The sequence below is a fragment of the Dunckerocampus dactyliophorus genome, chromosome 17 (genome assembly GCF_027744805.1).
Source record: "Dunckerocampus dactyliophorus isolate RoL2022-P2 chromosome 17, RoL_Ddac_1.1, whole genome shotgun sequence".
Lineage (NCBI taxonomy): Eukaryota > Metazoa > Chordata > Actinopteri > Syngnathiformes > Syngnathidae > Dunckerocampus > Dunckerocampus dactyliophorus.
This window is the reverse complement of record NC_072835.1, coordinates 918,130-939,493: the sequence shown is the minus strand read 5'-3', so window position 1 is coordinate 939,493 and position 21,364 is coordinate 918,130. Positions and strand designations below refer to the sequence as shown.

General features: G+C 44.1%; 1 protein-coding gene across 1 annotated transcript; it reads right to left on the bottom strand.

Annotated features, from left to right (window-relative positions):
- Positions 1–2,592: 2,592 nt before the first annotated feature.
- On the bottom strand, positions 2,593–17,695 carry LOC129169734 (kinesin-like protein KIF2A). Its single transcript, XM_054756420.1, has 21 exons — positions 17,470–17,695; positions 16,227–16,321; positions 16,034–16,153; positions 15,889–15,943; positions 13,625–13,747; positions 13,234–13,334; positions 13,071–13,166; positions 8,978–9,032; positions 8,745–8,907; positions 8,581–8,671; positions 8,419–8,482; positions 8,263–8,354; positions 8,045–8,187; positions 7,751–7,955; positions 7,575–7,685; positions 7,427–7,494; positions 7,254–7,334; positions 6,385–6,529; positions 6,200–6,301; positions 5,996–6,131; positions 2,593–5,934 (listed from the first exon to the last, which is right to left on the bottom strand). The coding sequence occupies exons 1-21, from the start codon at positions 17,531–17,533 to the stop codon at positions 5,849–5,851; spliced, it is 2,196 nt and encodes a 731-aa protein (XP_054612395.1). The 5' UTR covers positions 17,534–17,695; the 3' UTR covers positions 2,593–5,848.
- Between the last annotated feature and the right edge of the window lie 3,669 nt (positions 17,696–21,364).

Here is a 21,364-nt window from a genome sequence, read left to right as displayed (position 1 = left end):
TCTTCCCCATATTGAACCCAACTGAGACAATTGAACCAAACTGAAGCAATTTAATGACACCTGGGGAAGCCCGTGCAGGTGATTTGAGCTTAGTAGATGATTAGTGTGTGACACTCAGTTTAAAACATTCATGCCCTGCAAAATTTGGGCTGATTTCTTCACAGTATTCTAATTTTTTGAATTCCTGTTTTCGTGGGTTTAATGAGCTGGAAGCCCAAATTATGTAAAAATAAACAAATAAATACTTGAAATCGTTTAAATTGTGGGCCCTGAATCTATAATCTATGAAAGTTTAACTTTTTGAATGGAATTATGGAAATTAAACAACTTTTCCATGACATTCTAATTTTTTGGAAAGGGTCTGTAGTCTACTGTGGGTATTGTTTTAGGAGTCACTGAGAAGTTGAGACCCTTGGTTAATACTGCCTTCTCTGTCTCCGAGAGGCTTCTGTCTGACAGATTTTTGATCCAATTTTCTTTAGTATTGGTCTGATTTCCCCCCCCTCCTTAGTGTTTACGACAAGCTGTGGTCGATTTTCCAATAGAAGTTTCTGGAATTTTCCCTTATGCCTTTCTTTGGTTTTGCTAAGGTGCTTCATATAACCCGATTTAATAAATTCACAAACCTCCTGATAGATTTCGTGCGTCAGCTTGGTTTGCAATCTCTGATAGAAGGTTTCTACTTCAGACTGTTTATTTTTTATCTCTATGTTAAGTCTCCTAATTCTCAAATTCTGTATTTTTCTGATGTAGTTGAGTTGCATTTTCCTTGCCAAGTGTCCTTGCTCAAGGGACGCTTGCCTCATGCATTTGGGGATTAACCTACTCTGCCTGCATCTAAGATTGAATTTGAGGTGGTTCCTTAAATCTGCTAATTTAAGAGTGGCCTTTTCTAAGCTACGTACCAGCAGAAGGATGTCTCTCCCAAAGTTGGTAGCAATGCGTCTGTGTAGGCTCTCAGTCGTACAGGAGTTGTCCATCGAGGAAAAGGCTTCTTGAGACGTCATCTGTACTTCTGTGAAGAATGTGTCGGACGTTTTGCTCCTCATCCGAAGAGCTTCATCAGCGAACTAATAAGTGCTGGTAGCCTAGGCCTTAAATACAGTAAGAGTGGGCGGAGAACATCGGAGAGCATCGGAGAACAAAACTTAGTGCTGACCACATCTGCCAATCATTGGAAATTTGCCTTAACACTACATATTTTCAGTTTAGAGGGAAGTTTTACAGACAAATTCATGGTTGTGCTATGGGCTCACCAGCCTCACCCATAGTGGCAAAGCTGTACATGGAAGAGATGGAGAAACAGGCTCTCACATCCTTCTCAAGGACAAAACCAAGGCACTGGTTTAGATACGTGGATGACACCTTTGTCATAATCAAAAAACAGGAAATTCAGTCTTTCACAGATCACATCAATGCGGTGGACACCAATATCAAATTTACTCGCGAGGACGCTAAAGAGAACCAACTAGCCTTCTTAGACTGCAAGGTAATTATAGGAGAGGACAGACAGCTACTTCCAGAGGTCTTTAGAAAGGCCACACACACTGACCAATACCTGCTTTTTGAATCAAACCATCCACTACAACATCAACTAGGAGTTATTAGGACCCTCCAACATAGAGCGGAACAAATACCAACTAGTGCTGAGGGAAGGAAAAAGGAGACACAACATGTCCAGAGAGCGCTCTCAACCTGTGGGTACCCGCGGTGTGCTTTTAACAAATGTCAAAAGAAGAGAGTAGGGAAAAAAACCCAAAAGCCCACAGAAGCAAAAAGGAGAGGAGTGGTAGTCCCTTATGTAGCTGGGGTCTCCGAAAAACTCCAGAGGATCTTATGGCAACACAAAATTCCAACCTATTTTAAACCAGTAAATACCCTGAGACAAAAATGAGTGCATCCTAAAGACAAGGCTCCAAACCAAAAACAGAGCAATGTGGTCTATTCCATCCACTGTAAAGATGAGGAATGCAAAGAGCACTACATTGGGGAAACTAAGCAAATGCTCCAAAAAAGGCTTTATCAACACCGCAGGGACAATTCTAGAGGTCCTCAATCAGCAGTACATCTACACCTTAAAGCTACCAATCACTCTTTTGAGGACAGCGAGGTAAAGATTTTGGCCAAAGAAAACAGATGGTTTGAAAGAGGAGTAAAGGAAGCTATTTTTGTCAAACAGAACCCATCATTGAATCGGAATGGTGGTTTGAGGTTTAATTTGGACCCTGTGTTCAGCAGGTTACTGAGACCAAAACCCACAGCTCTTAGTCTTGCAAATGAGGTGGAGCCAGGGCCGAGCCAGAACAATAGATGCTAACGAGCCAGTATCAGAGTCGTTCATACCCAACTACAGGGAGCTACACTTCCCTTTTATCGGAGGTGTTAATAGCAGGAGAGGATTAGACCACAACTCCGCCCAGGCTTAGTGTAAGGAACCAATAGGAGGAGGGCATTGCCACACCAATTCCGCCCACTCTTACTGTATTTAAGGCCTAAGCTACCAGCACTTGTTAGTTCGCTGACAAAGCTCTTCGGATGAGGAGCGAAACGTCCGACACCTTCTTCACAGAAGTACAGATGACGTCTCAAGAAGCCTTTCCCTCGATGGACAACTCCTGTACAACTGAGAGCCTACACAGACATACTGTATCTGGTAGTCTGTTTGCCCCTGATGTCCGGTTGAACTATGAACAAATTTGCAATTACATTTTTGTGATTTTTCAAGATTTTTATGGGGAAAAAAATAATTCCATATGGAGTAACACAATCAAAATTATGAGTAAAGAATGAGCAAAAATTTACCTAAAAGGCCCTGGGGAACCTCGACGGTTAATCTCCCTCTCCCTGCACACTTTTTTTTTTTATCAAATTGGGCCAGTCATGTCTATAAAAGTTGATTTTAAATTTTTTTAAAAAAAGACACAGTCACACATAGCATCCATAAATACGCCCCTTTTCCACTGCTTGGTACCTGATGGTCACGGCTCTACTCACTATTGACCAGGTACTAGTTCTAGTTTATATAAGGGGATGGAAACAACTGCAGGTCCAGCACATTTTGAGGATACAAAAAATAACCCCCCATGTTAACATTAGAATTAAACTCCTAAGTCTCTGCTTTGCCGCAGCTGCCCTCAGATTCTCAAATAAAAAAAGTAATCTCCTGTCGAAAATCTCCTCTGTGTTTGGTGTGTTGCATTTCAATGCGGTTTGCTGTTTTGACACCCCCACCCCAACCAAAACCAACATCAGCCAGAAATCCAGTGGAGTAGCGTTAAAGTCTGCATTCAGTCATCCACATTTATCACACACGTGCGACTCAAACCAAGTGGGTTTTTTTATTCTAGCAAATTACATTTTTGTTTGACTGTGTGAGTGTGAAAATGTTTGATTACAGCGACCCCCAAAGGCCAGTTGATGCAATGCAAGCTCTAAGCTCATCAGTGAAGGACAGGATCAATGTAAACACAGCAGCTCTTTTTTAAAATGAGCCAAACTTCATGTCCCTCCCCTGCACACTTCTTATAAAATCAGCCCAAAAGTGACTCGAAAAGCTCACGTACCGTACATAAATACTTAAAAATACATAAATACGCCCTTTTTCCACTACCTAACCGACTGGTCACGGCTCTACTCGTTATTATTGACCAGGTACTAGTTCTAGCACAGGTGGGCCGAGTTGATACCATGCAGGGGACGTAAACGACTGCAAGTCCAGGAGGACAATTTAAGGATACACGGCAAAAAATGACCAAAAATTAGGGATGCTTCGATCAGGGTTTTATTTATTTATTATTATTATTATTCCGATACCGATCATCCTTGAGTGAGATCGGCCAATACCGATCACATGGATTAAGTGTAGATTTATCAATATATTTCTGATGGGTGGTATTGATCAGGGCCGCCGTTAAGACAATTCCAAGGACTTGTCTTGAAAAGGACAAATAGGTCATAAAAAAAAAAAAATTAACTTTTGGCCAAATTGTCTTTTTTTCTATAATATTAGAAAAGAATAGAAATAAGTTTTTATGGTGTGGTGTTTAAGTGAAAAGAGAATCAACACAAAATGATGACTGCCAACATTTCAATTAGGGATGTCCCGATCCACATTTTTTTGGCTTCCTATCTGGTCATTCCAATCCGATCCGGTAACGATCCTTGTTGGTCATCAGTATCATCCTGTGTTGGAGTGTGGCCCAGAGTTACCAACGTGATACGGCAATTGGATTGGCCCAAGCCCGTGGCGGAAGCTGATATTATCCGATCTTCAAAATACAGCGGCTCGGCAGCTGATCCCGATCCTGAAGATGGGATTGGTCCATCCCTAATTTCAACTGTACACTACTTTATCTACCAAGCACATCTCCATGAAAAAGAGTCTTTATGTTATTTTGTACTCATTTGTCATTATATAAAGACATCAAGTATGAGTTCAACACTTGTGATAAAAAACTACTAAGAAACAAATATTCTTAGAGCCTCATAAGGCTGGACACGCTACGTGTTTATGTTCATTTAACAAGCACACCCAAATAGCGTCTGGAGGACAAGACCTCATTAAGCCCTGTCCACATGGGAACATTCTTGGGATTTTATTTTTGGCGGGCTGAAAAAAGGTTGCGTGCACACTGTGCCAGATTAGTAAATTCCTGCATCCAGACGGGAACGGATAACTGAGTGAAAATGTCGTAAGGCAAGGCACACCTACGTGTGGCGCTGTGAACAGATACGCGGACGGAACCACGTGACACACCAAACCACAGAAGAAAGTGGATTTGTTAGTCCATACGGAAACGGCGAGCTGGCATTGTCAGATTTCCCCACTCTCCGTTTTCAAAAAATACTATTCCAGGGCGCCATTCCCGTGTGGATGAGAGGCTGAAACCATCATAAAACTTTGCCGCTGCCGTTGGATAGCCCCTTGGTATCATGACAACAAGATAGTCAAATTGTTCAGTGACACTTGAAAAAGTTAGTACGTACCCCATGAACGTGATTCACGTCCCCGTGGGACAAAAAGGAACACCCAACAAACCACATTGCTTGTTTGTTTTAAAAACAAAATGTCACTGTGCTAAAAAGTCACATTTGGAGTCCCAAGACCAGAAGATAGCTAGCTAGCTAGCCCGCAGCCAGTGACATCTAGGCAAAGCATGTCAACAAACATGCAAGAAAAGTCAAACAGCAACAAGTTTGATAAGGGAGAGATCAAGCACTCTGGCATAGATTGGTGTAGTCTGTGTCAAGCTCAATACGAGATGCGTCATTTTGTTGGCAGCGCTACGTGATACAGCAGACATGTAGGACTTGCCGCTGCACACCGATCTGTTTTTGTGATCGGCTGTGAAAGGCTTTTATTGGCAAACGCAGATCACGTGTTTTCTACGGAAATCGGCCGATACTGACGGGTGGTCTATCGATTGGAGCATCCGTACAAAAAAACCCCATGGTAACGTTAGCTTAACCCTGCTTACCTTGGCCCACAGTCTCCTCTGGGATAAAATATTTGTTTGTTTTTGACTGATATGTCCAATGCCGTTTGCAGTTTTAGCGCCCCCCCTAAATCGAGGCAGGTAGGGTAGAGCTGGTACTTTGCAATGGAAAAGTGACAAATGCAGTACTTTTTAACTTTCTTTTTTGCCTTATTAGATAAAAAAACAATACCTTTAAAATGTTAGGTGTGATGGGGGCTAAAAGGGGCAAGATGGCTGCAAGCCAGAAGACGCACGCAAGACGACGCACACAAGACGAAGAGGACAACTTGAGCTCTGAAATCAGGTGTGAGCATGAAGGCGAGGTTGTGGCCTTCCTTTGGATGTTTCACTGGCGTTCAGCGTTTGTGTGTCTAAAGTGCACGAGGCCTCTTGGGGGTGATTTGTTTGCTAGCTTGCTCCTCCTCCTGCAGTGCACAGCGGAAGGACTTGACTTTATCTGAAAGGGCAAAGAAGACAGCTCAAGAGATGCAAGACCAACACGGTCAACATGGTTTTACCTCTCAGTTCAGTCAGAATGTCGATCTTCTGGTCCAGAATCTGTTCCAGCTGCGTAGCGTAAGACTCCACGTCATAGTCCACCTCCTCTGTCATCTCCAACAGGACCTTCTCGTCCTCCAGGCAGCGGATGGACTCCTGGAATTTCAGACATTTAAAGCATTTACTGCATTTGTCCAAACACATGTGTCTTCACTCTTACTTACCTGGAAGACAGCCCTGTGGTCCTCCAGAACCTGCTCCTCCATCTCCACCAGCTGAGAGACGGCCTCGTGGAAGGTGAAGAGCTGCGGGGAGACCTCCTCCTCCTGCACACGCCACAAAATAACACAAAGAATTACATCAAGTGTCCTCACCCGGACTGCCACCCCTTGCCGTGTTGTTGACCCACGTTCTGTTCGCAGAGCAGCTTTAGGTCGTCTCTCTGCGGGGAACTCCCCACGCCCCACTGGGCCTCCAGGACCTCCAACTGGTTGATGTGTTCCTCATGGTGGGTGTCCATGGCGGCCGCTGGCTCCACCGTCAGCTCCTTCACCCTGCCGAAACAAAGCGGACAAACGTGAACGTCCAAATGTAAACTAGCCCGCATCGGGTGGGACAGAAAGTACCGGCGACACAGGACAGGAAGTAGAGGAAGAGGAGACGAGGTGCCAGTGACAGGAAGTGTCAGTATTATTGCACTGGACAGGAAGTAGCAGCAAGGTGAAACTACAGGAAGTGTCATGATACATAACAGGACAAGTAGTAGCTGTTAGCCAGGAAGTGCTAGGATAAAAATGATACAGGAAGTAGCAGCAAAAGGAGTCAAGATGCGGTAGAGTGACTGGTGGGATAGGGAGTAGCAGCAACACAAGTAGTACCAGTCAGACACGACCCGAAGTGGTATGAAACACGACAGGAAGTAGCATTGAAATGAGACAGGAAGTGCAGGGGAGAAACTATGTAGCAGTGATACAGTACGGGAACTACAGTAGCAGTGAGACAGAACAGCAATACCCGGTAGGACAGGAAGTGGCAATGTGGTGGGACGATACAGGAAATAGTAGCCAAGTGAGACAGGAAGTGCCACAGTAAGACAGGATATGACAGGAAGTGGCTGTGTGGTCAGACAAGAAGACAGGACAGGAAGTGCTGGGACACAGAACGGAAGTGCCAGTGAGGCGGGAAAGGAGGTGGCATAAGACAGGAAGTGGTCGTGTGACGGTACAGGACAAGAAGTGGCCTTGACACAGGACAGGAAGTGTTGCGTAGTTGTTGTACTCGTAAGTAGGAGAAAGCTCAGCGCGTCCACCGCTCTGCGAGAAGGGAATGTCGGAGGGACTGATCCCAAATTCCTTCACTCTGGAAGCACGGAAAGGACACGTGTTACAGAGGGACGACGACAGGAAAGTTTCGTCCTAAACTCAGTATCACTGATGTCCAAAACGCTTCACCTGTTGGCGTATCGGAGCGTGTTCAAGGTGTTTTCACAGGATGCCATCCCGGGAGAGATTGTGGCTATCTGCAGAGGAGGGACGACATTCCCAGAATCATTCATTCTGATCCCGTAATGAAGACTTTGAAGACAGAACCAGAACTTACCATGCATGTCCGAGAGTTCTCCCCGATGAAGGAGTCTCTGAGCACCTGGGTCAGCTTGCTGGCTCGGAAGGGAGTGTGAGGTTTGTTCCGACCCAGCGCTCGGATGCACTCCTACGGAACCGCAGAGTCAGTGTGTGAACATGATGTCTTTACGCTGGGGTGGGGGTGTTGCCTACCTTGAGGGCCAGTAGGCTCTTATTGATCTCAGCTCCTTCAAGACGGGTCTGGCGGTCGGCGCTGGACGTGTCGGCGCCCCTCTCGTTGCCCGCCAGGTCGATGAGGGAGAACTTTCCGTGCATCTTGCCCCGGCGCCGCAAGATGATCTGGAAGACGGCGTGGCTGCGGGAGGAGTGGGCATTGGCTGAGGTCTGACCGGACGTCCTGAAGAAGAAGTAGGGAGACAAAGGGACCAGCCCTCATTTAGCTGCTGTTCCCAGATGCTTGATAGGTTAACTGTGATGGCTTCGCACCGACAGCTGTTCCCCACTTCGATGAGCTTGAGGACGTCCTCCGTGCATTTGACCTCGCGCTCCTGCAGCCCCACCACCTGCACCTGCTGCTTACCGTCCTCCAGGACCCGCAGCTTGGCTTTACGGTTCAGCAGGTCGAACACCTTGGGAGGCAAAACAAACAAACACGGGACCAGGTTATCTTCATGGACTGCTGAAAAACGTCATCTTTCACTTGCCTTCCCGCTATAGATCTCGAAAAACGTGGCAAAGACTTGGAGGTCCAGCTTCTTGTAGATTGGCTTCTTCAGCATAAGAAAGACGTCTCTCGCTGACAAAACATTCCAAAGAAATTAGGGTGTGTCGTGATTACGGAAGCGGATAAGAGGCAGTACCCGACAAGGCGTAGATCCCTTTGGAGCAGTCTTGGTTTTTCCCGGAAAAGTCTCCTCCCATCGTCTACAAGAAGACACCAGTCAGAACATCAGTGGGAAGTCTGCGACCCATGGGCCATGTACGGTCCGGCAAAGAATTTGATCTGCGCTCAGGTTACTCACGTGCGTTTTCCCACTTCCTGTTTGCCCGTACGCGAAGCAGGTCGCCATTCCTCGCTCGAAGATGGTCTCCACCAGCGGCTGAGCGGTGAACCTGCAAGCATTTTAGCAACATTATTTATAAGCTGATCACGGTTCTGCAGAACATGCCTGCACTCATTACGAACCTGTACACCATTTCGTTGGTGGAGTTCTCGTCAAAGGCGTAGTCAAAGCGGAACGTCTGGTTCTCCAGGTAACGGGTCAGGTCCACTTTCTGCTTGGGCTCGTGTACCATCACCACATCCTTACTGGGAATGGTGATCACGTCCAAATCTTTGACAGACAACTCTAAATGGGGACAGACAGCTCTTCAAGTCTTGTGTTCAAACTGGAGGTTCTGACGCGAGGGTCCACGTACCTTTTTTGTTGAGGGGTCGTGCACGTACACAAACGCATATCCGATGTTCCTCAATCTGAAACAACAAAAAGGGTTGAAAAGATATGAAACATTCAGAAAACAGATCAGTGGGACAAATATCAATATTGTGATATCACATACCTATTTACAAAACCTACTTCCTTTCCTGTTCTATGGTTGTCATCACCTTTTCCCTTTTTGCCATCACTTGTATACATCTGTGTTGTATCACACAAACAATGCCAAAAAAGGCCAAAGGAAAAGCAAAACACCCTCGTGGAGGCAGGGTTTCCACTACATGTAACTTATCGTGGAGCGCCACCACGGCAAAACAAAAGCCGCCACACCTTAAAAATGAGGGTTTTTTTTATAACGTGAAAACAATGTTAAGTAATACGTTAAGTAATACATCGTATGAATGGATATGAACAGAGTAAGAATTTCATTGCTTAGTATAACTGTCCGTTTTACTATGCATATGACAATAAAACTCTTGAATATATTGTATATGCTACTGTATATCAGGGGTGCCCATTGTGGCGATCGCCAAGGGAGTGTAGTGTGGGTCCCACATCACCCACATCATAAATGTCACCTTGTAGATGTCATATGACATCAGTCGGCTGACATTACCCCCCCTCCCGATTTGCTCTTGTGCCTCCACGGCAAAGTAAGCAGATGTCCACAGTGACAGAAGAATAATGCTACTTTCATCTTTATTATTCCGATTACGAATAAACTAAATGAATGGTAAGATGCCTAATCTATAATAAAAGTTGTAGCGGCTAGTTATGTCGAAAAAGTCAATGGTTTGATGGCTTTGCTTCACGTCCTGAACTCCACTATGGAAATGTGTGTTTTCGACACTTCTGCCTGTTAGTTTCACGATGAATTGGAAAATGTGCCCATTGCTGAAAGCTTTTGAATATCTTGCCTTGACTTTGGCTGCATTGTCTTTTGCATCATTTATTTTCATTTCTTCTATATCTGTCATGTTTGATAGCAAATGCTAACATAACATACTACTCAGGTTATGTGAGGAATTAGGTGTAATTATCTTTATTGTCATATTGAATGATAAAGATTGAAACATTGAAACTGTGAGTGTAATCATTAGTATTTAGTATAGCAGTTTCAAAGTTTACTGGTTAGATTTTATACATGTTATACAGTAATTATTTTCATGCTGAAAAAGTGTGTGCACCGCTGATAGACATGTACATCCATCCATTTTCTATGCCGCTTCTCCTCTTTAGGGTGGCAGGGGCATGCTGGAGCCTATCCCAGCTGACTTGGGGCGACAGGCGGGGTACACCCTGGACTGGTGTCCAGCCAATGGCAGGGCACATTCATACCTATGGACAATTTAGAGTCTCCAATGAAGCTAATATTGTTTTTTGGAATGTGGGAGGAAACCGGAGTACCCAGAGAAAAACGAAGAAGAAGAACATGCAAACTCCACACAGAAATGTCCAACGGAGAATTGAACCCAGGTCTTCCTGATCTCCAGACTGTGACTGTGTGGCCAACATGCTAACCACTAGACCACCGTGTACAAAAATAACGTAAATATATATATTCTTTATGTTGACAGTCGGGGTAGATCTTTGGGACATGGCCGTATCAAAAGTAGCTTGAAGTAGGCTGAAAGAGTGTGAGCACCCCGGTGCTATTGTGCTGCATGGATACATACAGACCCTTTCCAAAAAATTTGAATGTCATGGAAAAGTTGTTTAATTTCCATAATTCCATTCAAAAAGTTAAACTTTCATAGATTATAGATTCAGGGCCCACAATTTAAACGATTTCAAGTATTTATTTGTTTATTTTTACATAATTTGGGCTTCCAGCTCATTAAACCCACGAAAACAGGAATTCAAAAAATTAGAATACTGTGAAGAAATCAGCCCAAATTTTGCAGGGCATGAATGTTTTAAACTGAGTGTCACACACTAATCATCTACTAAGCTCAAATCACCTGCACGGGCTTCCCCAGGTGTCATTAAATTGCTTCAGTTTGGTTCAATTGTCTCAGTTGGGTTCAATATGGGGAAGACTGCAGACATGACAACTGGCCAGAAGACCATCATTGATACCCTCCATAGGATGGGTAAGCCACAAAAGTTCATAGCTAAGGAGGCTGGTTGTTCACAGAGTGCTGTGTCCAAGCATATCAATGGAAAGTCTAGAGGAAGGGCAAAATGTGGCAGGAGAAGATGCACCAGCAAAAGAGATGACCGTGGGCTTCAGCAGATTATCAAAAAGGGAAGATTCAAGAATCTGGCAGAGATCCAGAAAGAGTGGAATGAGGCGGGAGTCGCAGCTTCAAAAACCACCACATTCAGACGCATCCGGGAGATGGGCTACCACTGTCGGGTTCCTCGGGTCAAGCCACTTCTAAACCTGAGCCAACATAGGAAGCGTCTCCACTGGGCCAAGGAGAAGAAGGACCGGACTGTTGGCCAGTGGTCCAAGGTCCTCTTTTCCCATGAAAGTAAAGTGTGCCTTTCATTTGGGAATCAAGGTCCAAGGGTTTGGAGGAAGACGGGTGAGGAACAGAACCCAAGCTGCCTGAGGTCCAGTGTGAAATATCCACAGTCCGTCATGATTTGGGGTGCAATGTCCGGTGCAGGTGTTGGTAAACTCTGCTTTCTTAAATCCAAGGTCACCGCAACAGTCTACCAGAATGTTTTAGAGGACTTCATGATTCCTTCTGCTGAGGATCTGTATGGAGATGCAGATTTCATCTTCCAGCAGGACCTGGCCCCTGCCCATACCGCCAGAAGCACCAAAACCTGGTTTGATGCCCATGCCATCACAGTGCTTGACTGGCCAGCCAACTCAGCGGACCTAAACCCCATTGAGAATCTATGGGGTATTCTCAAGAGGAAAATGAGGGGCACCAGACCCAACAACAAAGAAGAGCTGACAGCAAGCATCAAGGAAATCTGGGCTTCCATAACTCCCAGGCAATGCCACGGGCTGATTGCTTCAATGCCACGTGGCATCGAGGCAGTGATTAAGGCAAAGGGATTCCCAACCAAGTATTGAAGATTGACATATCGTTTTGAAAGTACCATATTTTGATTGATTTGATGTGATCCTAATTTCTTTCTTTTTTTCCTGCAAAAACTGAGAAGTAAATGGTGATTTCTTCACAGTATTCTAATTTTTTGAATTCCTGTTTTCGTGGGTTTTATGAGCTGGAAGCCCAAATTACATAAATAAACAAATAAACACTTGAAATTGTTTAAATTGTGGGCCCTGAATCTATAATCTATGAAAGTTTAACTTTTTAAATGGAATTATGGAAATTAAACAACTTTTCCATGACATTCTAATTTTTTGGAAAGGGTCTGTATATAGCCTATTATTTACGCACATATTGACCACAATTAGTTGGAAATAAAATATCAAAACAAATCATAAAAACGTTTCACTACGCTTTGTTTTGAAAAACGTGCACTGGAGTCGCCCGTCTGCCCTGGTGGCATTTGGCAGATAAGGAGAGGAAGAAAAGGCGGAGAAAAAAGGTAAAGTTAATGAATGTATTTCTTCTCCAAGCCTGTGAAAAGGATGCTAATGTTGACATTATTATTTGACAGTCAATTGAAATATATTTTTTTTTAAATCCCTGCCACAGCTGCTTCCATGCAGCCCACCACCACAGCTTCAAAAGAGCTGCAGGGGAAACCCTGTGAAGTTTCACAAGGTTCAAGTCTTTGACTTTTGAGGCATATTTTTCCAGAAAGTGTAGGTTGAACTCCAAATTGTACCACCTTTGGGTCATTTTATGTTGGATTGAACATATCAGCCCGTTATCAGATTATTATTGCGGAAATATTAAAAGAGAAAAGTGTACAGTATTTTTGCATGACATGCTATTGTGTTGTGTATGCTTAATGTGCGACTGGACTGTTTTTCCATTTACGTACTGTAGATATCAGCATGCATCTTTGATGTTTTTACCTTCCAGTATCGCATCGATATGGTTTGCGATATCATGCAATATCATATTGTGAGTTACTCTGTCTCGAGGTGTTCACATACATGCAAACGCTATTCGTTTGTTGGTTGTGCACGTTGATCGTACCAGATCGTTGGAGGTCAAAGGTCTGTAGTCCAGACTGGCCCGGAAGTCGCGGATCATGCACATGATCTCATAGTTTGGCAAGTTGACATCCACTTCCTGAAACAAGAAAGACATCCTGTGTTGGGTCATGCATTTGTGTGTGTGTGTGTGTGCGCACACTGACTTGTGCTCTTTTCTCCCGAAGTTCCTGTTGCTGAAGTCGGCGCTTCTCTCGCTTCTCCTGCAGCTTCTCCACTTCCTTCACGCAGTTGGACTTACGTCGTGCTGCAGAACCAAGAGCAGTGTGGTCATCAAACATTATCGGACCTGCCCGCCTCATCCCAGGTCCACTAAACACTCACACACTCTTCCCGATGAATGGGATTGCTATTGTGTCCATGATGAAAAGCACGTATGTCCCCGTTTATTCTTGCATGTGTGTGTGTGTGTGTGTGTGTGTGTGTGTCCCCACTTTCCCTAAAAGGCTCTTTTGACGCGGCCCCATCCAGCTGTGGTCATGACCTCACTGGTCGCTGCTGAAACACTGCGTTTGTGTGTTTGTGTGTGTCGCTTACCGTTCTGCTGCTGGATCAGCGATTGGTTGGCCGCAGGCTGGGCGGCGATGGACGGGGGAGGGGGCTCTGTGGGCTGGCTGTGCTGGCTCGGACGGGCCCGGGTGGTTCCCACACTTGTGTGTGCTGAGGGAACACACACAAGAATCTAAGGGACAACCAAGATATTTTGCAAATGATGTTCTAACAGTAACGTCCATCCATAGCGCCTGTTTATGATCTTGTTCGTCCAATAACGACAGCATGTCCATCCAATGAGGACATCCTGTTCGTCCAATACATCCCGTTCGTCCAATAACGACAGCATGTCCATCCAATGAGGACATCCTGTTCGTCCAATACATCCCGTTCGTCCAATAACGACAGCATGTCCATCCAATGAGGACATCCTGTTCGTCCAATAAGGACAGCATGTCCATCCAATAATGACACCATGTCCAACCAATAATGACATCTTGTCCGTCCAATAATGACATCATGTCCAACCAATGACATCATGTCCGTCCAATAATGACATCATGTCCAACCAATGACATCATGTCCATCCAATAATGACATGTCCGTCCAATAAGGACATCATGTCCGTCCAATAATGAAATCATGTCCGTCCAATAATGACATCATGTCCAACCAATGACATCATGTCCGTCCAATAATGACATCATGTCCGTCCAATAATGACATCATGTCCAACCAATGACATCATGTCCGTCCAATAATGACATCATGTCCGTCCAATAATGACATCATGTCCGTCCAATGACATCATGTCCGTCCAATAATGACATCATGTCCAACCAATGACATCATGTCCAACCAATGACATCATGTCCATCCAATAATGACATCATGTTCGTCCAATAACGACAGCATGTCCATCCAATGAGGACATCCTGTTCGTCCAATACATCTTGTTCGTCCAATAACGACAGCATGTCCATCCAATGAGGACATCCTGTTCGTCCAATAAGGACAGCATGTCCATCCAATAATGACACCATGTCCAACCAATAATGACATCTTGTCCGTCCAATAATGACATCATGTCCAACCAATGACATCATGTCCGTCCAATAATGACATCATGTCCAACCAATGACATCATGTCCGTCCAATAATGACATGTCCGTCCAATAATGACATCATGTCCAACCAATGACATCATGTCCGTCCAATAATGAAATCATGTCCGTCCAATAATGACATCATGTCCAACCAATGACATCATGTCCGTCCAATAATGACATCATGTCCGTCCAATAATGACATCATGTCCAACCAATGACATCATGTCCAACCAATGACATCATGTCCGTCCAATAATGACATCATGTCCGTCCAATAATGACATCATGTCCAACCAATGACATCATGTCCAACCAATAATGACATCATGTCCGTCCAATAATGACATCATGTCCAACCAATGACATCATGTCCATCCAATAATGACATCATGTCCGTCCAATAATGACATGTCCATCCAATAAGGACATCATGTCCAACCAATGACATCATGTCCATCCAATAATGACATCATGTCCGTCCAATAATGACATCATGTCTATCCAATAATGACATCATGTCCAACCAATGACATCATGTCCATCCAATAATGACATCATGTCCGTCCAATAATGACTCATGTCCGTCCAATAATGACATCATGTCCAACCAGTGACATCATGTCCGTCCAATAATGACATCATGTCCGTCCAATAATGACATCATGTCCAACCAATGACATCATGTCCGTCCAATAAGGACATCATGTCCAACCAATGACATCATGTCCATCCAATAATGACATCATGTCCAAACAATAATGACATCATGTCCATCCAATAATGACATCATGTCCAACCAATGACATCATGTCCGTCCAATAATGACATCATGTCTGTCCAATCAGGACATCATGTCCGTCCAATAAGGACATCATGTCCATCCAATAAGGACATCATGTCCGTCCAATAATGACATCATGTCCGTCCAATAATGACATCATGTCCAAACAATAAGGACATCATGTCCATCCAATAAGGACATCCTGTCCAAACAATAATAACATCATGTCCAACCAAATACGGACATCATGTCCGTCCAATAAGAACATCATGTCCATACAATAATGACATGTCCGTCCAATAAGGACATCATGTCCGTCCAATAAGAACATCATGTCCATACAATAATGACATGTCCGTCCAATAAGGACATCATGTTATCGTGATGATGGTGTGCTTCACATTTGCAATCAGATGTACCTCGGTTCTCCCGCGGGGTGTTCTCTGGTTTGGGTATGGCTGTGACTCGTCGGGTCTGTAAAAACATTCGGGGACACTTTAAAGCTACATTTTGGAAACCAAGCAAACAACAAAGATTGTTTAAGCAAAAGATGACAGAGTGGACCTTGGGCACTTTGCTGGTCTTGGCCACACTGGAAGGAGGAAGAGGAGCCTCTGGACTGGGTGGTACCTCCTCCTCAGGGGCTAGGTCTGGGTTCAGGGCAAAGATGCTCTCCAAGTCAATCTGCGGGGTGGAGGAATTAGCAAAGATTATCACGGGCTCACTCTTGAAAACGCCTCAAATCTGGAGGACGTACTTCCTTTCCTTTGGTGTCGCCGTTCTCAATCCACTCGACCGTCACGCTCTCGTTGTCTTCATGCAGTGAGGTGACCATCGCCTGGTGGATTCGTCCTGGTGGGGGGAGGGAGGACCAGCAACACAGACATTGATGAAAACACATTTCAAAATGAAAAAGTCACATCATATACATCAGCCCACTCACACTACGGGAAATATGGACGTCCTTGCTCGGCTATTCTATCCTAAAGGCACCTGCACCACCTGATCAAAGATCTTCTATATGACACCAGCACTCTGTTCTTCTAAAGGACCTATTACAAAAATGCCAGGCAAAGATCCCCTATATGACACGGGCACTCTGCTGTTTTTAAGAACCTACGTTCTCTATACTCATCTCATATAGACATGAATCACACATCCTCATTCTCACTGTAGAGCGTTTGACTGTCTGACTGGTGTTTTGGAATGTGCCGCAAAAATGCTCATCATAGAATGTCTATCTGGCAGAAGCACTCCGCTGTTGTTAAGAACATACTGCAAAAACACTCATCAAAGATCCCCCATCTGACACAAGCACTCTGCTGTTCTTTTGGAATGTGCTGCAAAACCGCTAGCCAAAGATCCTCTATTTGACGGCGCTATTGCAGGGACGTTCAAAGTGTGGCTTGTTTTTTTTTTCTTTTAGCCGTGGCACATTAAAGAAACAAAATGCAACCATAAAAATAGAAAGGGGGGGGGGGGTGGAATAGAGCAAAAATGCACAATGTAAGGAGAAAAAGCTGAACTGTAGTATACTATAGTTCATAGTATAGTATATTGTGTACATACAGAACTTGTATTTAGCATTTATAGAAAATAAAAGCATCATGGTGGATCTATGAAGCCCTCACTGGAAAAAGCTTGGGCACCCCTCCTCTAGTGTTTGTAACAGCAAAAATACGAGCCAAAGATCCTCATATGACAGAGTGCGCTGCTGTTTTTGGGAGTCTGCTGCAAAAATGTGAGTTGCCCCCATTACGGGTCCACCTGATGTCATACTTGAGCCAGATTTGGCCCGTGGGCTGCCAGTTGAAGCCCCCTGGCCTAATGGGGGCCAAAAGCCTCCAAAATTCCAAATGAATGAATGATCGTAGATGAAAAGAGGCAGTGAGGATGAGGATGCTTCGGAGGAGGATGGGAGGTTGTGTCCGCTTGTTAGCTGCGGTCATCGTTAGCTCGTCCATCCCAGCCGGACCGGCTCCCCGTTCGTCTGTACGTACCGTCACTCCGTTTGATCTCCACGTAGATGCCCACAAAGATCCTCCCGTAGATCATGGCGGCCATCGCCCCCTCCCGACTCTTGCCCCCGTCCTTTACGTATGTACGTATGTATGTATGTGTGAATGTGTGAAATGACAGTGCTATCCGGTGATCTTGCGCCTTTCAAGTTGCTACTGCAGGTCACCAGGCAGAGGCAGGGAGGGGCGGCAGTGCGCAGGCGCGGGTGTTGCCCACCCAACGTCACTGACTGACAGCACTACGTTTACATGTCATCCTAAATATAATATTGTGATTTCAAAATGATAATAGCGGAGTAGATGAATTCGCATTTTATTTCATGAAGTCATTTTGCCGTCTTGTGAAACAAAGTAGGAGAGCAAATGCATCAACGACGCTTCATTTCATTGACATTTACATCACACTACATACTTCATTTGCGCATTCATTTCATTGTTTTTAAATGATTTTTACGTACTCACTGGTTCCGTAATCCGTAAGAGAACGAAAACGAGGTCATTCATAATGAAAACAATCATAATAATAACAATAATAATCTGCTTCAACCTCCTCCTTTTGACCACAAGATGGCAGCAGAACACTGGAGAACACAACAATGACGTCACCTCCAAGCCTTAAATCACTCAATCAAACAACTGGGCAGTTCACCTATTCTTCTTCTTCTTCTTCTTGTGCTTAGAAATAAGAGTGTTTATGTGATGAATTGTGTGTTTGATTCTATTGAGTAAATACTGTACTGACCAGAATATATAATGGTATTTTTCTCCTCCAAAAAAGTGTGAAAAAGATGCAACAGTAATCCCTCGCAGTATCACCGTTCAATTATCGCTCCCTCACTATATTGAGTTTTTTTTTCCAAAAATGAATGAATGAATAAATGATCACTGTTTGGTGGTTGAATACAGCCTCTCATTAGTTAAAAAAATATCAATATTTAAGCAAATTATATTTAGTCTTGGCCTAAATGAAGCATTTTCAAGCATAAAAATGGCTGAATGATCTGGCCAAATGAAGTAAAATACAAAAACACGGCGGAAGAAGCGTTGTAATTGTGATTGTAGTATTCTACGTTGGCCACTAGGTGTCGGTGTTTGGTGAGACAGACACTAGACTCCTCATTGAGGTTTCCTGGGGAACACATTTACTGTGACACTGCTCCAGCTGGACTTTAATTTACGGCTTACATGGCTTATTTACTCTTATTCTATCTTCTATATTGGCTAGTAGGAGTCTAAAGCCATTAAAAGCCAACATTACAATACATGGACGAGGCAATAGCCACCTCAGGAGGTACACTGTCCAGAAAAAAAACAACAAGGAATTGCTGACGTTTGAGTCTGTTATCTTATTTATGCCTAATAAGTCTTATTTTCTCTTATTATGTCTACTATATTGGGTAAGTGGAGAGTAAAGGTGACCATAGGGGTGTTATGTCATGTCTAGAGGGCTCTAATTATGTTAAAAAGCATATTTAGAAGGTTGTAAACAGGTATTCTATGTCATAACTACAAAAATATTCTGTTTATTAATGTTGACTCCTACTTGGTGGAAATTCTGTTAGTGTTAGATGTTAGATGTGAAAAAGGGTCGCCCTTGATGGTTATTTCAGCTGAACGCGGGACAGCGCCTGACATCATTTGAACAAACGATGGAGGCCAAATGAGCGCGAAAAGAAATGAGTTGTTATTGCTTCATTTCTCTGTTGTCACTTCGTGAACTTCTGGATCTGTTTTTGCAATTTTATCTTGAATCTCTTTATTTATTTGGAATTTCTTTTATTTTTGTATTTAATTGTATTTTCTATTCATGGTATTTCTTTACATTTGTTATTTGTATTTTTAACACTTTTTTCTGTTGGAGAAGAGGCGGGGTTGAACAAGCGTCTTCCTATTTTTTTTTACTTCCTATTTGACTTATTTTTTTCAGCGTCTGCATTTGTCAGTGAGTTCAAGCCGTTGCAACATGAAACCATCTGACACGTTCAGCACAACCAGGCCAGCTCTTATGCAGATGACAGTATTTTTTGTTTTATGCGAAATTGTCACTTTCCGTAAAATGCTATCAGTTGGTTCCTACTAAGACATTTCTAAACCCATTCAACACTGAACGGGACATTGGATGCTTTCCTGCTCATTTTTGCTTTTTTCCCCTTCATCCCTTCATTCAGCTCACACATTCACACGCAATTTCTCCCGACATTGCAGTCCTCTAGTTCATTAGGAAATGATGAATTTATTTCACTGATTGAATTAGTGGTCTTGTATTCTTCATGCCATGTTCTGAAACTCGAACATTTATCAGACACAGTATCAGCATCAGTATCGCCGATACCAGCCTGAATTTTCTTCAGTATGGGATTGGAAACTAAATCATGTTCTACATAAATGAAACCATACGCCATAACCCCCCAAATGTGAAACCCCGGGCCAGAAAGGATGATATCATTTGGCTTGCCAGTGACCCATATGTTTTTGTTTTTTTTGTTGCATCCCTTTGTACGCAACAGAAGCCCATTTTTTCCATTTAATGGTGGAACGGCATCAAGAGGAGATATGAAAGTGCCAAAGTAAGCCTGGGGGGGTCTGTAGGGAGGGAGGTGGGTACTGTGGTCTTGCAGCTCCACTGAGCAGGACGAAGGGCCGCGTGCCTCGTTGCCACAAAGCATTAAGGCCAAGAAGATGCTGATTTCATTTCCAGGGTGGTCAGTAAAATAGGCCCTAATTTCATCCTGGTCCTTTTTGTGGCCTGCCAGAGCTCAGACCACCGCCCATCACACACACACACACACATTACATGTTTGAGACCTAAAATGAGGACAATTAGAAGCCACAAAGTCTTCTGCTTGTTAGTCAACCCCATGACCTTGGCTTGAACGGATTAGCAAGGTCATTAGTGCTGATTGCATCATCAAATCAACAATGAATGCTTGTGGCTGTTTTTACCTAAATGAAGAATCAAGTGAATTGACGCTTAACTTGACTGAGATCTTCTGTCCAGGTGGTGGGGTGTTGCGGTGGAGCACATTGTGGTGGGACACGGGGGCTCCTCCTTCCTTGAAGCCCCCACACGTGTGGAAGTTGATGCAGCCGCTTCAAAGTGCAACCTTTTACTTGCAGCTGCAGCGCACGGCAGACATGGATGGAGGAGGCGGAAGAGGGGGTCACGATGGCCCAATGACTTCGGCTGGTTTTGTCTCCAAGGACGAAACGCCAAAAGGCCACACAGGAGGGGCGGAGTCACGCATTCCTCATCAAGTGCTGGTGCTGACATTTAGAGGTCAAGGTGAGCCACTCTTCCTCCGTGTTCGTGTTGTTAAAGCGGGAGCCCGCCCCGACCCCATGCTTACAAATGTTTGCACGTGCACCCCTGTGTGTGTGTTCTAACGGCGACCCTGGGCCTGATCCCACCCATCAAGGACATCCGACCAGCACACCACCACAACTCTTATGTATAAAGCAGGGGGGCCATTACATCGATGGCGAGCTACCGGTAGATCGCCAAGGTAGTTTGGGTCGATGGCGTAAACGTCACTTTGTAGTTGTCATATGACATCAGTCAGCTGACATTAAGCTCCCCTCCTGATTGGCGCTCGCTCCCCCGCAGCGTTTCAAGCTAACAGGAAGATGCAACTTTCATCTTTATGATTGTGATGATGGATGAACTAACTCTGCAGTAAGATGTCTATATCTATAAGTTATCTATTCACTTGTAGCGGCTAGCTACGTAGAAAAAAAGTGTATTGTTGACTGGCTTTGCTTGGCATCATGAACTCTACTACAGAAATCAGTGTTTTCTACACGTTGGCTTCTTAAACTATTATTTCATGATGAAATTAAAAATGTGCCCATTAGTGGAAACCTTTTCAATATGTTGCCT

Excerpts from the sequence above, each read along its gene's own strand:
- LOC129169734 (XM_054756420.1), bottom strand. The coding sequence starts at position 17,533 with ATGGCCGCCATGATCTACGGGAGGATCTTTGTGGGCATCTACGTGGAG. Across the intron at positions 16,322-17,469 it reads GGAGATCAAACGGAGTGACG|GACGAATCCACCAGGCGATG; the intron begins GTACGTACAGAC and ends TCCCCCCACCAG. Across the intron at positions 15,944-16,033 it reads AGACCAGCAAAGTGCCCAAG|ACCCGACGAGTCACAGCCAT; the intron begins GTCCACTCTGTC and ends ATGTTTTTACAG.